Source organism: Rutilus rutilus (assembly GCF_951802725.1).
Source record: "Rutilus rutilus genome assembly, chromosome: 9".
Taxonomy (NCBI): domain Eukaryota; kingdom Metazoa; phylum Chordata; class Actinopteri; order Cypriniformes; family Leuciscidae; genus Rutilus; species Rutilus rutilus.
In genome coordinates this window covers 17,658,630-17,683,018 of record NC_140223.1, presented here as the reverse complement: position 1 = coordinate 17,683,018, position 24,389 = coordinate 17,658,630, and the positions used below count along the sequence as shown (strand labels likewise).

The 24,389-nt window shown below is 38.9% G+C and overlaps 2 protein-coding genes across 7 annotated transcripts; both read left to right on the top strand.

Moving 5' to 3' along the window:
* The first annotated feature begins 327 nt into the window (after positions 1 to 327).
* Positions 328 to 21,625, top strand: usp2a (ubiquitin specific peptidase 2a). Of its 6 annotated transcripts, none has more exons than XM_084418972.1 (14): positions 328 to 558; positions 2,584 to 2,663; positions 6,364 to 7,051; positions 14,638 to 14,688; positions 15,592 to 15,715; positions 15,828 to 15,939; positions 16,316 to 16,426; positions 16,518 to 16,582; positions 16,770 to 16,873; positions 16,975 to 17,052; positions 17,140 to 17,218; positions 17,419 to 17,526; positions 19,267 to 19,387; positions 20,445 to 21,625. In XM_084418972.1, exons 3-14 carry the CDS (start codon positions 6,410 to 6,412, stop codon positions 20,518 to 20,520), a joined length of 1,671 nt encoding a protein of 556 aa, XP_084275098.1. In that variant the 5' UTR covers positions 328 to 558; positions 2,584 to 2,663; positions 6,364 to 6,409; the 3' UTR covers positions 20,521 to 21,625. The 6 variants fall into 6 exon arrangements, with proteins under 6 accessions (XP_084275098.1, XP_084275096.1, XP_084275099.1 ...); XM_084418970.1 differs by having other exon boundaries at positions 339 to 558; positions 16,972 to 17,052; positions 20,445 to 20,825; XM_084418973.1 differs by lacking the exon at positions 328 to 558 and adding an exon at positions 2,038 to 2,187.
* Positions 21,626 to 22,783: 1,158 nt separating this feature from the next.
* On the top strand, positions 22,784 to 24,328 carry LOC311296421 (GTPase IMAP family member 4-like). Its single transcript, XM_084418160.1, has 2 exons — positions 22,784 to 22,907; positions 23,116 to 24,328. The coding sequence occupies exons 1-2, from the start codon at positions 22,880 to 22,882 to the stop codon at positions 23,685 to 23,687; spliced, it is 600 nt and encodes a 199-aa protein (XP_084274286.1). The 5' UTR covers positions 22,784 to 22,879; the 3' UTR covers positions 23,688 to 24,328.
* Positions 24,329 to 24,389: the final 61 nt, after the last annotated feature.

The window sequence follows — 24,389 nt, the reverse complement described above, 5'->3', positions numbered from 1 at the left end:
AAACTTACATTTTGGTTTCATGGGGACTTTAATAGTCTATATAAGCTGTGTATAGATCATTCTTAACATCTTTTGTGTTCCACGGGAGAGAGAAAGTCATACAGGTTTAGAACAACATGAGGGTGAGTAAATAATGACATTTTTGCTTTTGTTTGAACTAACGTTAGCTTTAAATTGGACCAAGCACTACTACCATTGACTACTACCACCACTACTAATCTCAAAGTGTTTATTCCCTTCGCCATGGTGACCGTGTGGGCGGCGGCACTGAGTTGACGTTCGAGAGCAGGGCCCACCAATCAGCTGAAAGAAAAGCTCGCCGACGTCATCGTTAAAGTGAGAGACCGTTTTTTGACTAGAAGTCAAGAGCTTGTAATATTACAAGGACAGAAACAACTAATATGTCTCAGTTATTGTTTGTACTGACTTGAAGAGCATCGGTGAACTATCGTGTATCGGTTGGAAGAGTTCAAAGTGGCTTGCGTGGAGGGCTCACTTACGGTGGGCTTTCCCTTGATGGAGCGGGTAGGGGAGAGGAGAATGGTCTCGCTCACTCCGGTGAGTAATGCATGAATGCTCGCACTGCACATTCTTGCTTTGCCGACCGTTCCCACTAATTTACTCTCACGATTTGGAAGCTTCCAGACTCACTAATTACATAACATCGGCCGGCGAGTTGTGCTGTGTAGAAATGAATGAAATGACACTGTTCTGCAGTGGTAAATCGCGAGTTAGGTCTTTATTTGTCCAGACCCAGTCCCGCAGATTTAATGTATTCTTTAATGTATTCATATGAATGCAAAGTATATATATTTTTGTCTTGTAAATGTGATAAACGTTAAGTAATGTGCAATTGTATGTCAGTCGGGTGCATTCTCTCTCTTCTTTTTAAGCAAATTTAAATATACACTTGACATTTATTCCAAGTGCTTCTTTATCGAGTACTTGGCGAAGTTTCGTGATGTAACGCGGCACACTGCAGCCATCAGCGCGCACTCAATCACGTGACACGCTGCTCTAGTACGAGGAGACTGGGCAGTAACTCGGTGTTTCCTCAAACCTTGATTTTCCTTTATTTGTCTGCTTCTAGTTGAATTTGTTTATAAATCTAAAACTTATTAATAAACTGTGTAAATTAGTGTCATCATTAGTTACAACTTACCTACCACACAACCAGGAGTAGTATATATATAAAAAAAACGTTTTAATATTTTTCTGTGAATTTATTTTACTTCTTAAAAATCTTGCTTTTTTTTTTTTTTTTTTTTTGTAAATGTGGGACTGAACAAAGATTAAATATAAAAGGGATAGTAAATATGCTGACATTTGCCACAATTATGAGATTATAAATCCTTAATATTTTTCACCCAGATAAATACGGAGGTTAAACTGATGGTGTTCAAACCTATGTTTGTTTCAATAGTGTTACAGTAAGTCATGGGTGTAGGTGGTTACAATCTCCTATAATTACTGAACTATTAAACTCTTCCATCATTACTTAGCCTAACTCTTACGCTCCCATATTTATCCTGACTGAAATTTCTTGACCTTTGTAATGCAGGTATACTCCTTTTAGTACTTGTGTTACTCTATTTTTGAGGTATTAAGCCCTGTTAAACAAGCCATAGACATCAAAAACTCAAGATGTCATTTTAGCCTACCGGTTTCTCAGTGCTGTACCAAATTTAATTATCAAGATAATTTAAGATGTGGCATTTAAAATGTAATAACTATATAAATAGCCTACAATATAAAAATAAAATACATATATGAATAAACTAAATGATTTCACTTTTTTATATAAAATGTTGGTTAATTATTTTTATATAGATATCAACATTTAATTATATACTTATTATAAACGTACAAAAAATGAACTATTAACAAAATTATTTACAATTATTTATTATGTTTATAGAAATGAATTTTAACTATATGTAATTGTTATAATAATATGGTAAAACCAGTCTTGCCCATGAAAAGTCTTAATGCGATTCCTCTGAGTACAAATTGGAATGCAGGAGTGTTGAATGACCCACGGAGGTCATAGGCAATCGCTATATTTACCAGCTCAGTAATATGATCTCTAGCATTCTGGATCACTATGCTCATGCAATCCGTCCCTGGTCCTCTCACTCTGGGGCTACAGCCTTTAAAGCAACACACTGTCAATGGAAAATGCTACCGGTGAGCCTCTTCTCCACTATACTCGCTCTTTTCTTTAACTTTAAGCTGTTTTGACTGGTATCCAATGCTGTGAGGTCTGCGGGGGAGAGCTCATGACATTCTCAAGTCGTCATTTATTATGTTCTCTATTGTTAGCCGTAACCAGAATCTGAATTGTAATGGAAATCTGGCATTTTAAACTGATACTTAGTTACTTAGTTTTAAAAGATGCTCTCATAAGTGGTTTATTTACCTAGGAAAGCTTTTATATTTCTTGTGTCCCATAGGCTTTATATAGGCCTATTTCATTCATATTTGTCTAGTGCTATTTCATAATATGTTTAATTAATATGTTGTCTAGGCCAAATATTTCTAAACTCTTCTCTGTATTATAATATATTTTTTTTGTCTCTTTAGGTTTGAGCAGTGAATAATGGAATAATGAACAGCCACCTCTGTTTTTCCGTCCGCTAGAACTGAGAACGGCTCTGCTTACAGTAGGTACCCCTGAACCTAACACCCACCTGCTAGTGGAGCGCACTCTGCACACATGATACCAAAAGAGAGCCGTGGCACTTAAAAAAACAACAACATTCAGGGTTGCAGTTTGTCTCTGGGGATTTTTAGGATGTTTTAATCCAATCCAAGTTATTGGGTTCATCCTTTGAAATTGCAAAACACCAAAGCTGTTTTGTATGTCTGCAAACTTGATTCGCAGTTTTAGTTGTACACGTTAATCCCCTTTTCATTGACAGTGGCCCTAATGTCAGTCTGTTCCCAAACTCGGTGTTCCACATTCTTAATTCAGGTTGTCTACGCTTACTGTAAATGATTTAAAAACCTAAAATGATTTGTTTAAATTTGCAGTCTAATCTTTCCAGAATGAATAAGCTTTAAAAGCCCATGCTGGTCCTGTACACATTTGATTTGCGTAAAGGTCCTGTTTTATGACTGGATAGCTGCAGATATAAAAGGTAGATTTTGAGTTTGGTTTGGCAGACTGAGTATTGTTGAGAGGCGAGTCTTGCCAGATTGCGTTTGGTCAAGTGGTGGGGGTGGGTTGGGGCGATGAGGGCTGAGGCGTCAGTTTGGTCTTATCTGCTCACATTTCAGGGTAAATATAGCTGTACCCTAGACTTTGCCTCAAGTCTTTATCATATTGTTTATGTTGCTAACAAAAACACCTGCACGAGTTTCTAAATGACTGAAGTATGAATGATATTATGTCACAATTAATAGAAATAAAGTCACAATTACCTTTTTATTTTTTTACTCTGAGGAAGAAACGGGCTTTCATTGCTTTTTCCAATTGTGGAAGAGCTAAAAGTAGGTAATCTGACGTGTTTAATGTGAATGTTAAGGAGCAGTGGTGTTGTGCATGTAATGACAGCACATCTATCAGCGTGGATGCAAGTGTGGATGTCTGTCAGGCATCACAGGCTGAAAATTCCCCACCTGTCACATGTTCCCAGTCAGAGACACTCCCACAGCTTAGACACTGACCACTGACTAAACCCCCATTTCACAGTGGACTTGACTTCCTTCATGCTGAACCAGTGGTCTGTGGGAAATGTTAGTATTGTAATACTACCAAAAAAAAAAACATATTCTACTAAAAAGATTGTTTAATTCTTTTTAGAATGTTTCTTTATTATGAAAATGTATTCATTTTTCAATGCAAATATTTCTCACAGAAGATGATGACAGGCAACAGAGCCTGCTTCTGTGAATTAGCTAAATACAGTAGCTGAAGCGTATTTATATTTATTGAGTGACACAATATTGTTGAAAAGTTTTGTGGTCAGTAAGATTCTTTCCAAGAAATTAATACTTTTATTCAGCAGTGATGCATTAAACTGGTCAAAAGTGGCAGTAAAGACTTATATTCAGGAAGAAATTAATTTATTTCAAATAAATGCTGTTATTTTGAACTTTCTATTTCGTGAAACCTGTGAAGAAGATGCCTATGGATTCAACTTTTTTCTGTTGTTTTGTAATGAACACACAAACTAAAGATCTTCTACTGTCTCTTTTTAGACTAATTTGTGTGGTATTACAGCAGTTTGAATATAAAGGAGGTTCCTCAATATCATTTTGTAGGGTTCTTGTGGCTATTGTTATTGTAGGCAAAGAAAGGGAACACAATGTGAAAGCAGCGGAAAACTGTCTTAAGTTCCCGTCTGGTAAAAGCATGTTAGCGTCGGTATGCCATGTGCTTTGGACTGCTTCCAGTGTGCTGCCTACCCCAGATCTACGTGTTGAATTATTGATGCATCTGTGAACGCTGTACTCAGAGAGAGAGAGAGAGAGAGAGAGTGCTCAGAGAGACAGATTAAAGAAATAAGAGCCATCTCACTGAACCCAACACGGATCAACAACACCAGATACTTTTATTTATTCAGACGCTGCACTGCCTTGTGAACAAGAGCCCGTCTCTCCACAAGAACAAACTGTGCCACCTTAAAGGGATATTTCACCCAAGAACGAAAACTCTGTCATCATTTACTCACCCTATTGTTGTTCCAAGCCTGTATGAATTTCTTTCTTCAGCTGAACACAAAAGAAGATATTTTGAAGAATGTCTGTAACTTCCATAGTACTTTAGTAGTCAATGGAGCCCATTAACTGTACTTTCTACCCTTCAGAAGAAATAAATTCATACAGGTTTGAAACAATTTGGGTGAGTAAATTATGACAGAATTTTCATTTTTTGGGTGAACTAGCCCTTTAACACCAAGGCCTGGCTCTGGGAGCTCTCGTTTCATTCAAACAGCGGGGTCTTCAGTGCTCCACTCGGGCTGTAGCCAGGGCTCTATGAAAACAATGGCACTCATTTTGTTCCGCAGCTTCATTCAGGGTCCTGTGCTAGCAGCGAAGCCCCGTAGGTTGTGTAATACGTACCCCTCGCAGTGTGTGCTGTGTTTAGACAAGAGTCACATGCTGCTATTCATCGAATACGTTTTCAGGATCAAGCGCACAGAACACAAGAGACCTCAGGGCATGACACAAAGTCATTCAAAATTCATAACAGGTCGTGTTTATATCCTACCATTTTTGACTAAAATTGCCCAACTGAAGAGAGACGCTCTTCTCCTAAGGCTGAAGTACACACGTAATGAAACTGCCACTGAAAGTGAGCTCAAAGGGATTTCGAAGAATTTTAAAACTTGTTGTATACGCTAAAATGATTAATGTCTCGTCAGTCAAAGTAGATGTGCCACTTCGACAAGTGTTTGAACTTCTTTTACTTTCACATAGAATACACATAAAAATAACTATATTTATACATAGCAGATATGAATGCACAATATATTTGTGCCATTTTGGGTCGATTATAGAGTTCTTTTTTTATTGATCATATCGGCTTGTATTGGATATTAAATTGTGCATGCTAATAATTTCCCCTATTTTTACATTAAGATTATCTTTGCTGTCTAATCTAATGCTCATACAGTATAGACCTTATGTAGCCCCGCCCCTTTTTAGCGCTGTGCTAGTTGTCTTTTGACTTCTGGTCTGTATTTTCACAGCGATCTTGCATATTTATGAATGAACGGCTCGTTTTAAAATCTTCCCGGTCTACTGACATTTGTTAAGACATCTGCTTTAAACATTACAATCCTCATGATAACTTTCGTTAACTTTACATTAAGTAAATCCACTTCAAAAGCTAATTACTCCTGGACAGCAATGCCATAGAAATATACAGAGCGACCACAAAAACGGAAGTTCAAAGACAATATTCTAAAGATGGCGGCGCCCTCGTTTCTCTTCGCATAAGGTCTATATTATAATGTTGTGATGTCCAATTGATTTTAGCTTTTAGTGTATTTACGTGTTTATTAGATGAAGACAGATCTGAATGTGAGCTTGCAGTCGATTTAAGAAAGGGGAAGTGTTTAAGCAAACTTAATGATTGGAGAAGTCCAGCATAAGTCAGAGAGAAGTCTGTCATTTCACCACAAGATCGAGTTATAACATTTTGATTAAAAATGAAAAGGTAAAACAAAAAGAAGAAACGTATGCATGGATGAATCGTTCACAATAAGATAACATGTATTTAGAAGATAAGTAGGGTGAACTTTTTTAATTCAAGCCGAATTTAACATGAAAATAATGATGGGTTTATCTGTATTGGCCAGAGTTTTGCTGAAAAAGCCACACATTTTCTTATTCCACTTCTCTTTTTGTTCACAGATTCCATGCGGCCTGAAATCGCTTCACCTCCGGCTGAGCTCCCAGCATGTCTCGTGTCTCCTCTACGGCGAAGCGCTATGGCGGCTCTTCTTATACCAATCACTACAGCTCATATGGCTCCTCCTTGACCCCGTCTCTGGGCTCCTACGAGAGGGATAAGCTGCCCTACAAGAGTTCCTCCTCGGGCTACTCCTCCAGCTACCTGAGCTCAAGCGCCAGCCGCTCCCGCAACTACAGCTCATCGTCCGAGCTGGACCGGGGTCGGCCTATCCCTCGCACAGATTTGCTGGCCGGCCGGCGCAGTGAGAGCCTGAGCCGCACGCCGGCAAAGGGCTATGGCTCAGGCCTCAATGGGGGCTCGGGATACAGCAGCTACAGCTACTCTCCGGCCTCCACCAGCTACCTCTCCACCTCACCCGTGTCCTCCAGCATCTCTCTCAGTCGCAGGAAGTCGGTGAGTCAGAGCGATTTGACGCACGATCTGTCAGCTCTGGGCCTCAGCGAGACCTCCAGCAGCAGTGGCCTGAAGCAGTCCTACCGGAGCCGAGGCTCTGACGCATCTGACTCCTACAGCAGCGCACGCTCCAGCTACGGCCTCTCGCGGAGCTCCACGCAGGACGCTCTTGGCAGCAGCGGCCTGAAGAGCAGCAGCTATCGCAGCTATCGCTCCACGTCACCAGTCAGAGAGGTAAGAGCATGCTACCAAATTCTTGGTAAAACTGTTTTTTTGGGGGGGGGGTTATATTTCCATAACATGCTTATGTTAAGCTTGCGTTTTTCAAGTCTAGTGTTACACAAGAGCCCTTTCTCTCAGAGAGTTTGTGCTGAAAGGCTTCAAAACTAAGGAATGTGTAGCATTCAGCTGTGTTTCAAGTGTCTCTTGTGATATAGCCTAAGTGAAAACATCTTAGCAAGCTGCAGATAAAATGATTGATGTGGTCACACATATTTGGAATAGCATACTGCCGTAAAACACTTAAAGTCTCAAAGTGTCCAGTATTTAGTGTGTTTACTGTGATTTGGCCCAAATTGTTAAAGTGAAAGGGAATACGAAGGCCAAGTATGGTGTCCCATACTTGGAATTTGTCCTCTGCATTTAACCTATCCAAGTTAGTGCACACACATTAGGAGTGGCGAGTAGTGAACACACACACTGCAAAGCATGGACTCGCACACACCCGAGGCATTTCCTGCTGGTATTAAGACTCGAACCCGCAACCTTCGGGTTACCAGTCTGACTCTCTAACCCATTGGGCCACAACACATTACAGGGCATGTTATTCTGAACATAACCTATGCTGCTGAATTTATACAACCCTGCTGGATTAATAGAGCTTCTAAAGATGAACTGAATTGTCTGCTTACATTATGCCATGCTAAATAAGGCGCTTTGGAATACTGTCTGTGGTGTGGCTATTCTTTTAAATGAATTGCTGTTTATGTCATTCATTTAGCAACTTCTCAACAAGGGAGTCCAGGCTAAATGAGGAGTGCTGAGCAGTAATGTCTATTCTGACTGGAATTATTAGTCTAGACTACATTAGTTTACACATGAGAGTTTCAGAAACGAATCAGCTCAACAAGTGCAAGTCTGAACGCTTTTGTCAACTCGATTTAATTAGCGCACTAATGCTTCGGATATCCTGGCCATTTATGCCTTATTACTCCAGGCTATTGTGGACTAATGCAAGAATTGGAGGATATGCTCTGATACTTTCAGTGCTTCCCTAAAGCGTTCAAGACAGCCAGACTATCACCAAGCAGACCATTAATTATTACTGTTGTAAAGGAGGAAAATATTTGGTTTGTGCTATTTTTTGAATGGTAGGATATAGGATGAAAAGGATTTAGATTTAAGTGGTGCTTTCTCAGTATTGCCACAAGAGGTGCTATAAGGAGCATTAGTGTAAGTTATGGCGCTTTTCCACTGCATGGTACGGTACGGCTCGGTTCGGTACGGCTCACTTATGGCGCATTTCCACTGCATGGTACGGTACGGTACGGCTCGCTTCGGCTCGCTTTAAATGGTACCACCTCTGTTGAGGTTCCAAGCGTACCGTACCGATACTAAAATGTGACGTGAAACACTGAAGATCACTGATTGGTCAGACAGAATCGTCACTACCAGTGTCATTGTATTTGCGACACGAGACCATGCACGAGACAAACCCGCTAGATTTAAATAGCCAGTAGACAACAGCCAACGCTGTAGTTTCTGAGGGCACACACACACATATGTGTGTGTATATATATATATATTTATATATATATATATATATATATATATATATATATATATATATATATATATATATATATATATATATATATATATATATTATTAATAAATGAGCAAAACTTGGCCACAAAATATTTAATATTCAATTATTTTAATGATCACAATTAAAGTTTTAATTTTATTAAATTGAACAGCGCAAAATTCAGCATTCAATCAAATATTCAAAAAGACTTAATAATAATGTTATTTCTCTCTATAGGCGCGTTTACTACGAATATGGCGATCGTCAACTTCATCTTTGCCAGACACTGACAGAAAACACTATATAAATAAAAATCAGTGCACGCGTCCCCGGATTTACAAACGCACATCTTGCTTGTTACTGAGAATCTTTGCATGGCTGGGCCAGCATTAACACAGTTTTCCCCACCACAATCTGACTCCTTTACATTCAGCGTTTTTATTAATGATGCCAGTCGTTCACAAACAGAGACACTTTTTACTTCTTAAACTCAGGAGTAAACAATTCCTGTCACGTTTTCTACTACTTATTCATTGTGCCAAGATGTTTTATATAACAGGTTTGTTAGTATGTAGGCTGATCCACAACATTAAGTAACCTATTTTTTAAGCTTATATTGTGTCCTGAAAACTTTTCACATCTGGTTTGAGGTTTACTCACTGCAGAGTTGAATTTCACTCACTCAATTTTAATCACCACATGTCCTCTTTTATCATGAGAATCCGAAATTTGTGCTGCTGTTTTATAACGGGTCACCTGCTATTTTTAAGGGTCTTCTTCACACATTTCAGCAGTTTGTATTAAATGAAACTTTAGTGGTGCCCTGATGCACATCAAGTATTTGGGCTGAAAGCCAAGATGTAACTCTGGCACTCATTCAAAGTGTCCAATTACACATTTCAAGAAATGCATTAATCCATCCGGTTGCCTTTACCTTTTCACCCTTATGGTGTTCTGTAGCGTGTCGAGGAAATGTTGTCTTCACTGTTTTTTGTGTACATACACCAGTCATAAGACTGGAAGGGACAGAGTGATCCTTCTCCCTCTCTGAAATGGCACTTCAGTAGCAAATCACCAAACTTCCTGTTTCTATATAAACAGATTAACACGCTCAGCATTCTGTGGGTTTCTTTACTATTAAATCCGCTTCGGTGAAATATGGCATGATTAAGACAGAATAGATAAAGATAAATTTTTGCGTCATAAAAAATGGATTCACTGAACGACATAGCACTAAACTAAATGCGAAGTAAGATTTTATGTGTCTTTGTGACATGCAACTGCAATATCTTACTAAAAAATGATGAGTTTGTCCAAAAGGACTATGAGATGCATGTAGTATGGCCTTCAAAGGTGACCTTGTTCTCATTTAGGTAACTTTCATGCTACATTACGTGCAGTTAAAGTGTTTTTGCCGTATCCAGAACTGGGCTGCAGCTGATGACATTTGACCGACCATCTCTTAAGAGCATAATGGCCTCAGTCTGGTGTTCTCTTTTGGGGTTTAGTGTGTTTCATACCCTGTTCCAATTTCTCTGCCACTTCTACAAGCAAAGTTTAATGCTTCTCTTTAATACTTTAGTGAGGGCGACCGCTGAGCTGATTTCAGCATGGAGCCAAGCCCAAAAGATTAGACATATTGTCCCACTTTTTGTTGCTCTCGCCATTGTTGGTAGTTCTGTTTTAAATCTGATTATGTGTCCTCAGATTGAGAATGTAGCAAATAAACCAGTCTTTTCCCCCATCCCCCTATTCTTTAATGTAACTAACTTTAATGTTTGTTACAAAAACAATGTGAAAACCTTGATGAAACGAATGTTTATATGTATTACGAATATACATTTTTGAAGTCCTTTTAGCTTCATTTAAAGGGGGTAATTCAGAGCCCCGCCACTAAACTGCGCACTCTGTCTTGAGGTGCGATACAGGAATGTTGAAACTGATTTAGTGTTCCGGTTTTAGAGCTGTGAAAGGTTGTTTGAAAGTGGTCCTTTTAAAATGAGTAATGCGTCTTTGACGGCCACACATGATTATTGTAAATCTCTGTCAAGTGTGGCGTGTTTAACCCGCTGCCCTCGGTGACGTCGGATTCGCGCATCAAGCTCGTGCCCTGAGCTCGTGTGGGCGGGACTGGCGCTAGTGAAAAGAGATGGACCCGCGCGCTGGCTCCAGCCTGCAATCTGACAACTTTAACTCGAACTCGTCTACTTTGACACATGCAGGAATTGTTCTTTGCGTTTGGGAACAACTTTCTTTCTTTTTTTATATTGTGAAAAGCGCGATGCGTTTTATTCGTCCCCATTGCTGCCTCGCGCCGCTGTAGAGGTCGTTTCCTGATCAAGTTTCTTACCTGACGGACCGGTCTTTATTGGAAAAGGACACTGGAATATTTGAAGCTAGAAAGTCTATAGTGGCGATTTTTTTAAATCGGTGTTCATACACCACAGAAGGATTTTATTGATTATGTCCAGGATGCGACATTCGTATACAGTTACAGTACCAGAGGAGCCTCCCGCGACTGCGTTCCCACTTCTAAAACAGGACATGCGGAGGAAAAACTCTACTATGTCCGGCTCCATGCTGGTCTCTACATTCGTTGGGCTTCTGATTAATCATGCCAAGGTATGAATACACGCTTCTTAGGCGTATTACGGCAAGCCGTTTTAACATTTATTCCTTTAAACTCACTAGTATCTATTTTTGTGCTACTAGCATTTATTTTTAGGCCCATTTATTATTTTCACTACTACTTGTTCATAACATACCAGTAACAATTCTGTTGTTACCGGTAACTAATAGCATATTTTTGTCATTGAATACTTTCTAACTTTCTTACTAGCGTGTATTGTAACTTAGTTGTTGCTGGTACAGTGGTAACGTTACCTATTCCATATTGACTAGTATCTATTCATTAGGTACCAGTGCTTAGTTACAGGTAGCAAACATACTAGTCCACTTAATTGGTATTTGTAAAACGGAAATAGACCATTTGATATCTGAACCACAGGTAGTAGGTGTATATAGTGAACAAATTCTAGTGACTAATTGAAAGATATAGTCATTACTGGAAGAAGTACTAGTGTCTAACTAGTGAAAAAGTAGTACTCATCAGATTGCTAGCAATAAACGTATGCATTAGTTACATAAAAATAGATGCTAGTTAATTTCAAGGGATAAATGTTAAAGCATGAATGGGGCTTATTGAGGCCCATTGAATAAGCCTTAAAAAGTAGTTCATGGTGTGATGTGATATTGCACTTACCACCATCAGTAAGCTCTAAGTCATTCTAAGGGATCAGTATTGTGACAGGTCACTGCTTATATAATGGTAAATTAAACTTGGATTTCTTGGAAAATTGATAAATCAGTCTTATTGATCCTATAATTTTTTATTTAAAGTTTCAATTAGCTTGCCTTACCGAGTGTAACAAAGTGCACACCATTATTTCTTTGAAGTGAAGCAAAGCAGCACAATGCAAATCAGCGGCAGGCTGCATGCATCTGATGTACAGTATGACGCATGAGGCAGTTCAGAATGGCCGTTCATTGTTACGTAAGGAGCAGAAATCCCATTAGAGCTCACTCCTGCATCCAGCAGCGCTCTCAGTTCCACCCCATGCCACTGAGGTCAGTACCGGCCTGCCGTACCGGCTTTGCCGCTGAGCCTCCATTATCTGCCATGCGATTAGTTTCAGCCTCATGGAATGCACTTTAATTTTCATCAGGACACTTATACATTAAAGGACCCATATATTTAGTGCCTAAATGTTACGTAATAATAGAGCGTCTTTTAAATGAATGTTTTTTTTTTCCTTTCTCATACACCTGCAATGATTGGACTGACTATTTGTAAAGCCTTATTAAACAGGCACAATAAAACAAACATGATTCTGTATGATCATGATATGAGAAACATGATTGTACACATGATTCTCTCCATGCACCTTTTGTGAGTCACTTTCCCTGGTCACCCCTTTTTGACCTGGCAGTGTGACATGCATTATGTGATTGTGAAGGACATGGACTACCAGCAGTGCCTTTATCTTATTTATAACAGGATTGTCTAGATGGAGTGTTTTGTACCAGTATAACACCAAGACACAGCCTCAGGACATGGGACAGAACCCAGTGCTCCCATTCATATTACACACACTTGTTAAAGTCATGCAGAATCTGTCCTCTACTGTGGTGAACTCAGGTCTTTGAACATTTGTCGGAGTTAATAGAAAAAAGTGTTTCAAGGAAAACCTCAGCCAACACACAGCTGTGAGATATGTGGAATTCCTAGGCTGGGAGTGTAGGACAGGAGACAAAGTTGACATAAAACAGAGACGGTGTAAACTCTAAACAGTACCTGGCGGGTTCATCTTTAAACCGGCTACCAGAACACTTCAACTAAAATTGATGTGGGTCAATTTATGCTGATGACTGAAGGCCGTCAGCCTGGACGTTTTATCTGGGCTTTTGCTCCACATTTTCCTTTCACAGTGAGCTGTTATAAAAGCAGGATTAGTCTTCCCTCACCTCTTTAATGGGGAGTACGGTGAACAGAACACCGTGACCCACTTCCACAGTCTCCGGCCACCAGAGAAATAGAGGAAAAAAAGTGTTATAGAGCAGGATTTGACATCTAAAATCACTCTGTATCAACAACATAGAAGGCAGAACCCAATATCAAGTAATTATATTATGTTCTAATGCTTCATTAGACGTGGAAATAATAAAACGGTGTTAAAACTATTAAACTAATTAAAACTAATGCATTGAATTTCCTCACCCAAAGTTTACAGCTTTGCCTTGCTGGAGCATATCATTTGGGCTGGTGTTCTTTTAACAGGTTCCTCCAGGGCTTTTTAAGGCACTTTTCACATTAGCTGTACGACTATATTGAGAAACAACCACAAGCTCTTTGGCTACAACAGCAGCATCGCAAAAGATGTCTGCTTCACAGTGAATCACAACTGCCTAAAATAGACCTACTTTGTACAAATATTCTCTGGACAAGCCATAAGACATATATTCCCCATTTGACGTTCGTTTTGACGTCTCAATTTTATTATAGTATAAGTTGAATGTTGATATTTGGATGGCCATTTTTTCATGTGGACATGTGGTTTAGTGCATGTAAAACTCCTGTGAGAAGATGTGGCTATCAGAGATGGCTGCCGGGATGAGTGTTGCCGTGACGATGACAAGTCAGCCAATGAGCGGACAACCCATGTGAAAGGATGCTATTTTTGGCAGTGCAGATATTACTCAGCAGAGTAGGATAAACTGGGCTGGTGAGCCCATTTCTGTGAAATATGTGTTCAACAAGAATTTTCCATGGAAGCGTGGATTAAGATAACACCCAGTTAATGAGTTTGTTAAACATTACTGGTGTGATATTTAACTGTTAGTTCCCCAAATATTGACTGCAGTGCCAGGACAAATGTGGTCAGTGTGAACATCCTGGCCAGCACCGAGTAAGTTCGTCACAGTTCCAGCACAGGGCGGATCATGTGTCCGCTCCCGTGCGTTGGCACGACAGAAAACAACATAGTGTCAAATTACTTGTCAGTCGGCTTCAGCACTCTAGCACCTCTACCAAAACATAGATTATATGGAAACACATGGATCTCCATTTCCTGGAACAAATGAGAAACTTGACTTAAGGTGCAGACATATTCAACGTTGCTTGGCAGAATCTCGAAATCCAGTAATTTTAATAGGAATCGACGTGATTAGGGCGAAAAATTTCTCCACGCAGATTTCACTCATATTTAAGTTGGTCAGGCGAATTCGCAACGTTGACCAAAAATGTTTTTTGAAAGTGACTTCTGTGCGGTGCTTAGTGCATCATTTCACTAGTGACAAAAGACAATAGACTTCTTGCAAAATTTTGACTCATTTGAATGCACCTAAGAGAGAATAATGTTTCAGTGCATTTTACAGCTTACTTGAAATGATGTGTAACTGCTGACATCTAGCCTTTAACCTGTGCTAATGTTCCCTCTCTCTCTCTGTTTTTCAGAACTCAAAGAGTGCCCAGGGTCTGGTGGGGCTTCGTAATCTGGGAAATACGGTAAGTGTTTTTTAATGGGTTGTATTGGCTGTTCTTAAAGGTAAAGTGTGTAATTGGATTCTCTGGGACTTTTTTGTCAACTTTTGGCTCAACCACTGGCGTGACGTTTGAGCCGGACTACCTGTTTGTCCAGCAGTGGGAGACGTGTTGGAAGCTCCTTGTGATGCACAAATGGCACGCTTAACCTTTAGAATGTGATAACTGTGATTCCCATGTTCACACACACCAGCAAATCAATTCGAATTCATTCCAAAAATCTCCATTAAAGAGTATAAGGTCTTCAGTGTTTTCCCATGTCCTCATTTAGACTTATGCTTTTGTCATATAGTACATATAGGCCGCATACAACACATCAAACATGCTAGAAATAGATAAAAACTGTGAAATCTGGTTGACACAACTAAGTGGCAAGGAGCAGAAATGTTTTCATATCGCTTTCACATTCCTCTGTCTATTTCCATTTGGCGAGATTATTTTTCATGATGTCTCTTCGCTCTTGCACTCACTAAACTTGCTTTTGCCAAGCAACAGTATGTGTACAGTCCAAAAATAAACCCTTACACATTGCAGTCAAGTCTGCTGCTTCTATGAAACTCTAGACTTATGTCACTTGTTTTGTAGCTATTTTCTGCTTCGTGAACATGTACACAGTGTCTTTTTTGTAGATTTTTGTAAATATTTTTATGCATTTAGATATATAATGAATTGTCCATTGGCAAAAAACTAACTTAAAAAAGAAAAGAAAAAAGTTTTACCATGCTTAGTGCTTAATTTGAGGTTGTTGTTTTTAAATAAAGATTTATATTTGATTAAATAATCAGCATGTCATGTAATTCATTAAATCAATTATCAGCCTAATATAAATATCTTTTTCCTCCTTTGTCTCTTTCTTTCCCTCGCTAGTGTTTTATGAACTCCATCCTCCAGTGTCTTAGCAACACACAAAGCCTGCGAGACTATTGTCTTCACAACTCCCACCGTCGAGACCTCAACAACAACAGCCGCACAAACACTGCTCTCATGGAAGGTGAGTGCGCATCGGCACAACGCGATTCCTGCCGGTCTTACAGCGGCCAATGCTTTTTTTTTTCCTGTAAACCGCAAACCTTACTGAAAGCCTCTCTTTGTCATGACTACAGAGTTTGCCAAGCTGATCCAGACAATGTGGACTTCTTCAAGCAGTGAAGCCGTCAGCCCCTCTGAATTCAAAACACAGATTCAGAGATTCGCCCCCAGATTTGTAGGCTACAAGTAAGTCTTATCTTACATGCGTCTTTTTCTGCTCAAAGTGGAAGCACAGGGTGGTTTTACACAGACAAGCACCACTCACATTTTATTCAGAAACTGTAAAATACTTCGCTTAATACTATATTAGTTATCTGCCGATTTAATTGATCTGTATCGCTTTTCATATTGTACATTGTGATTTGGTGGTGCCTACATTCACTTTTTTTTTTTTACAAACAAAATAGCATAGAATTTTAATATTGAATATTTTTCAGGTTTTTGGCCATAACATGAATATATTTGCCTGATTATCAGTAATAATGTAGTTCAGGTTATTTATGTTTATCAGTAGCTGGCTGTGGTTTTGTAAAGTATTGAGATGTTTATGTAATCTTTCCAGTCAACAGGATGCTCAGGAGTTTCTACGTTTCCTGCTAGACGGCCTGCACAATGAAGTGAACAGAGTCACGGTCCGGCCGCGGGGACACATAGAAGACTTTGATCACTTGTCGTAAGTGTACTCTCTGTATGAGTGTGGGTACTTCTTGAATGACTTGTTGTGATCACAATTTTGTAATTTATGTCTTGTTATTTTTCTTTAGTGATGAGGAAAAAGGGAAAAAGATGTGGGCTAAGTACTTAGAGAGAGAAGACAGCAAAATTGTAGGTAAGTGTACACTGTATTAATTATGTACTGTAATAGTATATAAATAATAGTGTGTATATATACATATATATATATATAGTTTTAGTTAACAAAAACAACACTGCACTACGCACAGATCAAAGAGTTTTGGGTTATCATTGTGCTCCATTACTAAGCACAATTCTGCCGTGTCTCTGTGTGTCCTCAGATTTGTTCGTAGGCCAGCTGAAGAGCTCTTTGACCTGCAGTGAATGTGGCTATTGTTCCACTGTGTTCGATCCCTTCTGGGATCTTTCCTTACCCATCTCCAAGGTCAGTTCATTGAAGTGTACATGCACATTCAGGCTTTATAATGCACACTTTGAAAACTTGGAGAAATGAGTGGGTGTTAATGGAGTTCTTCTGCCTAGAAGGGCTATGGAGAGGTGAGCCTAATGGACTGCATGAGGCTCTTTACTAAAGAAGATGTGCTGGACGGGGACGAGAAGCCGGTAATTTATTTCGTTCATTCCTATCATTTTAATAATGTGGAAATAGATATATAACGAAGCATCTAATTGCTCTATCTTTTCATCCAGACATGTTACAGGTGCAAAGCCAGGAGACGATGCACAAAGAAATTTACAGTTCAGAAGTTTCCTAAAATATTAGTTCTTCGTATCCTTTTCTAATGCAATCTGATCTTAATGTGGTGTCACTGGGATGTCATCGGTGTGTTTTGTTGACAGTAAGCACAGATAAGATCGGGACGCCGTGTGTCTGTTCAGGGAATGTGCTGATTGAAGCGTTCTGTGAAAGGTCTCTCTGAGATCAGCAGTGTGGCGAGTCTCTTCTCCTTAACCGCTTCACTTGTTCAGATCTGAAGCGCTTCTCAGAAGCCCGCATCAGAACCAGCAAACTGTCGACTTTTGTCAACTTCCCCATGAAAGACCTGGACCTCAGGGAGTTCGCCTCTGACAGAAGCAGTGAGTGAAGACACTTTAATCCTAGAGCGAATGTGCATGGCATGAAACACTTGGCATGAAATGAAAATTCACACTATCTGTTTTCTAAATGCATGTTATAGATCTTATTGTGAACAATTCATCTATAGATATGTTTCATTAAAAAATACCATAACTGGATCTTCCAGTGAAGCGACTGACTCTCTGATGACGTATGCTGGAAATCTACAATCGTTTAGGGGTCATTTAAGACACTTTTTATGCGTTTTGGCCGTTCATATACATGACAACAGCGTTTTGGGGGCCTGGAAATGCTAACTTTTGAAAACGTGAATTTGTGAAAACAGTGACGTCAAGTGTATTACGTGTTCAGTTTATAGGCACGTCGTTTTTCTTTAAAAAGTGACATTGCCAACTACGGGCCTGGCATGCAGAATACACCGCTGTTGTGTAAACGTACCCTAAGTTCGCTTAAACCCAGCCCTTTTCTACATTCAGATCCACCTCCATACAATCAACAATCTTTTCTGATAATCCATTTTACGTGAATGTGTGTCACAATACAAAAGAAAAGATCTATAAATCTGTTGCCTCTTCAGTTTCATAGCAACTTTAAGCATGGAAAATTACTTCACAGTCCACAATGTGATATATCCATTGCAGTAGTAAAATTTTAGAACTTATCTTTTAAATAAATAATGAATTACACAGTATGAATAGTAATAAAATTCAAAATATTTAAATATATATTGTGTCAATATGTAACTTAGATCCATTATTGGCATACACAGGGTTCCCACGGGTCTTTAAATAGTCTTAAAATGTCTCAAATTCAGTTTGGTGAAATTTAAGGTCATTAAAAGTCTTAAATATTTTAAATGGTATATCAGATTTCTTAAATATAATTTTAGGAGGTCTTAAATTCTCGAATACTTCAAAAGAGTCGGTTCAAAATGTGAGGTTGTTGTATGTTCTACAGGCTCGTGGTTTCAGAGCAGTTCGCAGTCGATGAATATTGCACATTTATGCCAAGCGATTTCATTTGATCTACTGTTGATTCATTTTGACAATGTTTATCTTATGGTATTTACATTGTAATATGTTGCATATGGTTGTAAAATGCATATTTTATGGCCCTCATCTTTTTGAATGAGCAGGTGGAAGTAGTAAAGCATAGACATAGTCCCGGTGCATAGATATATATATAAACACTAGATGTGTTATGGCGCAGTCACTTCCGGCATCATCGTTCGGCCATCTTGTGACAGTGCTCTGTGCATTAAGGTGAATGATCAGCACGCACACAAATCCTCTTATCTCGCTGAAATCTTGACGGATTTACAAACGGTTTGGTTTCTTACAAACGTTATTAACGTGGCTATAATTCCGAATGCTTGAACATGTATGTTATAATTTTTCATATGTATGCAGTGTATGTATGCAGTGTCATAACTACATCTCTGACGTTTATAACAAACCAAACCGTTTGAAAATCGGTAGAAAAATGAGCAAGTTATGGTTAATTAAAAGTACATGCACCATTGAAGTAGTGAGCGAGTACACTGTAGCAAGATGGCCGCCACGTGCGGACGTCGACCTCCATTGGCCAACAGCGCGTACGAGGTATCTAGTGTTTATATATATATCTATGGTCCCGGTGTATTTATATATTTCTCTAGATATTATTGATATTTTGGTTCACAATAAACTGTATCTGGCATTTAATTCCACCCTGACGGTCTATACATCTTCCTGTTCCAGGTAGTGCAGTGTATAACTTGTATGCAGTGTCCAATCACTCAGGCACGACTATGGGAGGCCACTACACAGCGTACTGTTGCAATCCTGAAAACGGGGAATGGTACACATATAACGACTCCAGGTACTTTCTTCACCTTCACCTCCTGCTCTTTCTTATCCTGTTGCATAACTGTGTAGAGGACCAGGTAGATTTCCCAAAGGTATATAACACGCGTTAGCTTTCAGAGAAATGATCCTCATGGTTATAGCATGTCAGCAGAGCTCCATTCCACCTTCTAGCTTCCATTATTTTCCTGCATCCCATCCTCCTCCCTCACTCCTGCTCCTTCACCTCCCTCCCACACACTCTTCCTTAAAAAGTGACGAATCTCACACGCACGTCTTCTTTCTGTTATATTGGCTAGGCTGAAAAATAGCCTTCTTTTTAAGAAAAAATCTTATTTATAATCATTTATAATTTACTAAAACCTATATAATAAACAATTATTATAATCTAAATCTAATATAGGACATCATACTCAAAGAGGGGAAAAAAAAGACCAACATATGCAAAAATAAGCATTTTGGTGCAGTTGCTGACATATTCTGATGGCTTGTAATGTAAATCAATAAGTCTTTATAACAGTACAACAGACTACTTGCATAAAATGCATATAAATACAGTTGTCACTCTATATCTGCCAATAATATGTCTTAGTAAAATCATATTTAAATGCTTAGCTTTATAATCAAAGCTCTAGTTTTTATTGTGAATGAGGATTTCAAGATGTACAAATAAACACTCCTCAAAAGCCTAAGATATCATATTTGATACTCACATTTTAACATGATATAAAAAAAAGAAGATGTTTGGATAATCCAGTAAACCTAAGTCGCTTCAGTCCAGCAAGTGTTGAAATATTACTAATATAAAAATCAGTGAAGATTTCACAGCAAAAAGGACACGTTTAACAACCTGAAGGTGGACATGTTTAGATTTATACTTTACACTAGTGGATTGCATACAACAGGTTTTTCAGAGAAGTTTTGATTATGTGATAGTTTAGAGGCCTTAGAAATGTGCATTTCAAATAGCAAGTACAGTACGTTTTATATGGTTACAAATTTGATTTTGAATCTCAGATCTTCAATAAAACATTGATTGTCAACTAAATAAGAGTGTCAATTTCTTCTTCCAGAGTCACGCCAATGTCAACCAGCCAAGTTCGCAGTAGCGACGCCTATGTGTTGTTCTACGAGCGAGCTGGACTCTGAGGACGGACTGTGGACAGAGAAGCCCCTTGGGCTGAAGACACTACGCAAATGCTGCTTCCTCTGGCCCATAATGCAGAATGAACATCGCTTTCTGCTGGCCATCGGGAGAAGCGCACACAATGCCCTCTCGCACTCCACCACTGTGTTAAAGAGGTCCTCACGCCTCTGTGTGTTTGTGTGCGAGTGTCCGGGCGGCTCGTCATCAGGCAATAACCCAAGTGGCTCCGACTCAGACGTCTCTCTATGCACTGCAACCAAACTCTCATCCCGACGCGCCTTCCTCTTGATTAAGAACGCCTCAATACAAAAAAAAAAAAAACTTTGTTTCACTTGATATTTGTTTTGACATTTTCTTCATGCTTTTTTAAGTATTTGTCCACCCTGTAAACCTGGGAGATAAACCGGATTGAGGCGCCCCCTAGTGGGCTGCCGAGGAGTTACAGAAGTGCACTGTTCAGGCCTGTCACAGTACAGATTGTTCTTTCCATCACCTCTTCCGTTCACCGCCACCCATCATCTTTTCCGTGTATGCTTTGTTCTCTCCTCCACTCTCTCTTTCTTCTCAACTTCCTGAAGGAGTCACGGGAGTTTGTTGCGAAAGTCTGTGGTGGTGGTGGTGAGAGAACGGCGTGTGCCGTGACTTTTATTCAGTGTGGCTGCTACTGATCTTTGAAATGCTGTGAATGGAAATGAGGACGGGAGGAGAAATGATGCTGACAGCATATGGATCCTTGATCTCATGCCATTTGAACAACATGGAAAGAATGTTTTGCAAAAGAAAATCGGTATATTTTTATAAATGATGCAATATAGAGAATGTACTACAGTGGTGCTGAAAATGACCCATTACTGTTGTCAGTTAATTTAACAGAGGTAAGAGAACAGCATCTATTTATGCTTACAGGTCAGGAAATAATGTGATACGAGTCACACTGTGGCAGTCAAAGTTTAAATATACATATATATATGTATGAATAAATTTTAGAAGAATGAACTGTTACAATCCTCTCATGAGTTTGTGTTTTGTCTTTGCCTTTCGGTTCATTTGACAAGAAGCTGTCTTATGAATGAAAAGGGTTTATTTTCTATTAAATATTATTATGTGAACTGTTTTATTTGCCATTTTATAACCCTGACACCAAGATTTGGGACATAAAGTTTAACACCTTGCATTATATATGTATACAGTAGGCTACAGCTCTGGAAAAAAGAAAGAAGAGACTGTCTGGAAAATTAGATTTACAATTTATATGTATGTGTTAATTAACATTTTTGTTTTATTCTATAAACTACTGACAATATTTCATCCAAATTTTACATAAAAATGTTGCAAATTTATCCTAAATTATGCTGTTTCTCAGTAGGGGTTAACTAGTTTGAAAGCAAATGTTGATTTTACTGTTAAACATAATTTTCTTGCAATAATTTGTTTGAAAGGATGCAAAAAATAGTCAACATTTCTATATATATATATATATATATGAAAACCACTGTTTTAATAATATTTATAGTTGGATAGTATTTATTAACATTTTGAAATAGCTTTTAGTCATTTTTGTGCTTTAGTCATTTTTATATTTCTTAGTTTTATTTTATATAATTTGTTTGTATTTTTTTTTCCCATCTAATATTTATAGTTTATTTTAGCTTTATTTAAATTAACAAACATATTTTAGTTTAGGTTAACTATAACACCACTGGTAAAAATGGAATGATTGTCTTCCCTCCATGCTATAAAATCCAAGTAACTTCACTTTCAAATTGTCAATTTTATGAAATGTTCCACTTTTAAGTGAATAAATCATGCGGTAACAGTTGTACACAAAATATGGGACACAGGCAGCTAATTATAGTTTTTAGTAATGGAATTTATTTTAATATTTTGAACAGATTAAGTCAGAATTATGACACTGTTGTAATTGTTAAATAGAGTAAGGTGGTGCAAACCAAAATTACTATTTTCAGAATGGAAAAATTAGCTAGTTAATTATAGAAAAGTTAATTTTATTTGAAATAAAAGCTTATATAACTTATCTAATAACTATCCCTCTAATGAACCTTGGATTTGTTAATTTATTGCTTTAGAAAAGTGATAGGACACCAACATACACTATCTTTGGAAACGTCCACATAGCCTTTCTAATCGTTTTATTAACTAAACTGACCTGACTGTCCCTCCCATGTTTAAACATGTGCGTCACACGCTAAATGACTTCCACAGAACTGAGAAGTGAACTTTGAAACTTTGTAAACAGTTCATTGTGTGTTAAATGGACTAGTTATTCAAGCAAACGGTTAAGCGGATATACTGTAGGCTATGCAACATAAAGATCGGATCAATTGGGTGGAGGAATGAAGAATGGCAGTGAGCTCTGTGACAGCATATGGTAAGTTAGTGGACACTTCACATGTGATATGTACTCAATCAGTGTATCATGACTTTTGGCAAGGTATGTGGTTAAAATGTATAGCCTTATGACAGAAACGCAATAGTAAAGGTTCAGGAAAAGGTGATTGATTTTTTCAACTTTCAACAACATTAACCAGTTCTGCTTATCGGGAACCTTTGATTTGACTTCCCTATGTCTCGGTTAGTCGGTCCGGAGTGTGGTTCTGTGATGGGACTCGTGCTGCTGGGTCGAAGGCATGCTGGTAAGAGCTCGGTGGGAGACCTCATCCTCGGACGCAGTGAGTTTGAGCACGGGAAGACGACGACTCGGTGTGTGAGGAGATACGGCTGGGTGGACGGCGTGAGGCTGGCCGTGGTGGACACTCCAGGCTGGAGTCTCTTCGGTTTGTCTAACGCCCAACAGGTGAAACAGGAGATCCTGCGCAGTGTGATGTTGGCCCCTTCTGGATGTCAGTTATTTCTCCTCGTTATCCCTGTGGACTCTTTCAGCAAGAGAGACGGACGTGCGATAGAGAAATATCTGGGTGTCCTCGGTGACGCGGCGTGGTCACACGCTCTGGTGCTCTTTACGTGGGGAGACGAGTTAAGAGGAAAGAATATTGAAAAGCACATTGAAAAGAAGGGTGAACCTTTGCAGAAGATCTTGAGGAAGTGTGGCCACAGGTACCATGTTGTGAACAATAAATGTCCAGAAGACTATACTCAGGTCACTGAGCTGCTTAACATTTTAAAGCGAATGAGTGCCAGCACTGGTTGAACACAGAGAATCAACTTATATTTATGAAATGTAATCTCATTGTAATTCATTATTTAATCTGTCCTTTACTGTACCCTAGCCCTATATCTGTTACAAACTGCTCTGAGACAAGAAGGTTGAGATCAAAAATGCAGCTTTTTATAATGGGGCAATCCAGACACGCAATCCAATGTACAGGCAACAGGTCAAAACACAGGTAGACAGTCCAAACAAACAAAACACACAAGGTGTAACGGGTAATCCAAAGGCAGGCAGAGAGTCCAAAAACCGAAATACACGGAACCAGAGAAATGCTCAGAGATGCAGTAACAACATACAAGACTTCGCAGGGAATTAATGAGTGTACGTGGTTTAAATAGGCTGAGACTGACAAGGTAATGAGACACAGGTGGATGCAATCAGGGATGAAGAGTCCGGGCAGTGAGTTATGGGAAATGTAGTTTGTTAGGGAATGACAATAGTCTGATGTGGAGTGCCCTCTGATGGCTCTCAAGGGCACTCCAGCTGGTGACCGTTACAATATGATACAAACTGGCAGCTAAAAAGATGTTAACACCTGGTGTAATGTAACATTTTGTTAAATAGTGCACTTTTGTATCTTGTGCGGTCAGTACTAATTTAACTTATGATTAATTCATTCCAAAAAAAAAATGTCCAACAACAGAGAAAATACATCAGCATGTACCTCATGTGGCGACTCCA

Excerpts from the sequence above, each read along its gene's own strand:
- usp2a (XM_084418970.1), top strand. The coding sequence starts at position 6,410 with ATGTCTCGTGTCTCCTCTACGGCGAAGCGCTATGGCGGCTCTTCTTAT. Across the intron at positions 7,052-14,637 it reads CCACGTCACCAGTCAGAGAG|AACTCAAAGAGTGCCCAGGG; the intron begins GTAAGAGCATGC and ends TCTGTTTTTCAG. Across the intron at positions 19,388-20,444 it reads TACACATATAACGACTCCAG|AGTCACGCCAATGTCAACCA; the intron begins GTACTTTCTTCA and ends TTCTTCTTCCAG.
- LOC311296421 (XM_084418160.1), top strand. The coding sequence starts at position 22,880 with ATGGCAGTGAGCTCTGTGACAGCATATG. Across the intron at positions 22,908-23,115 it reads GAGCTCTGTGACAGCATATG|TCGGTCCGGAGTGTGGTTCT; the intron begins GTAAGTTAGTGG and ends TGTCTCGGTTAG.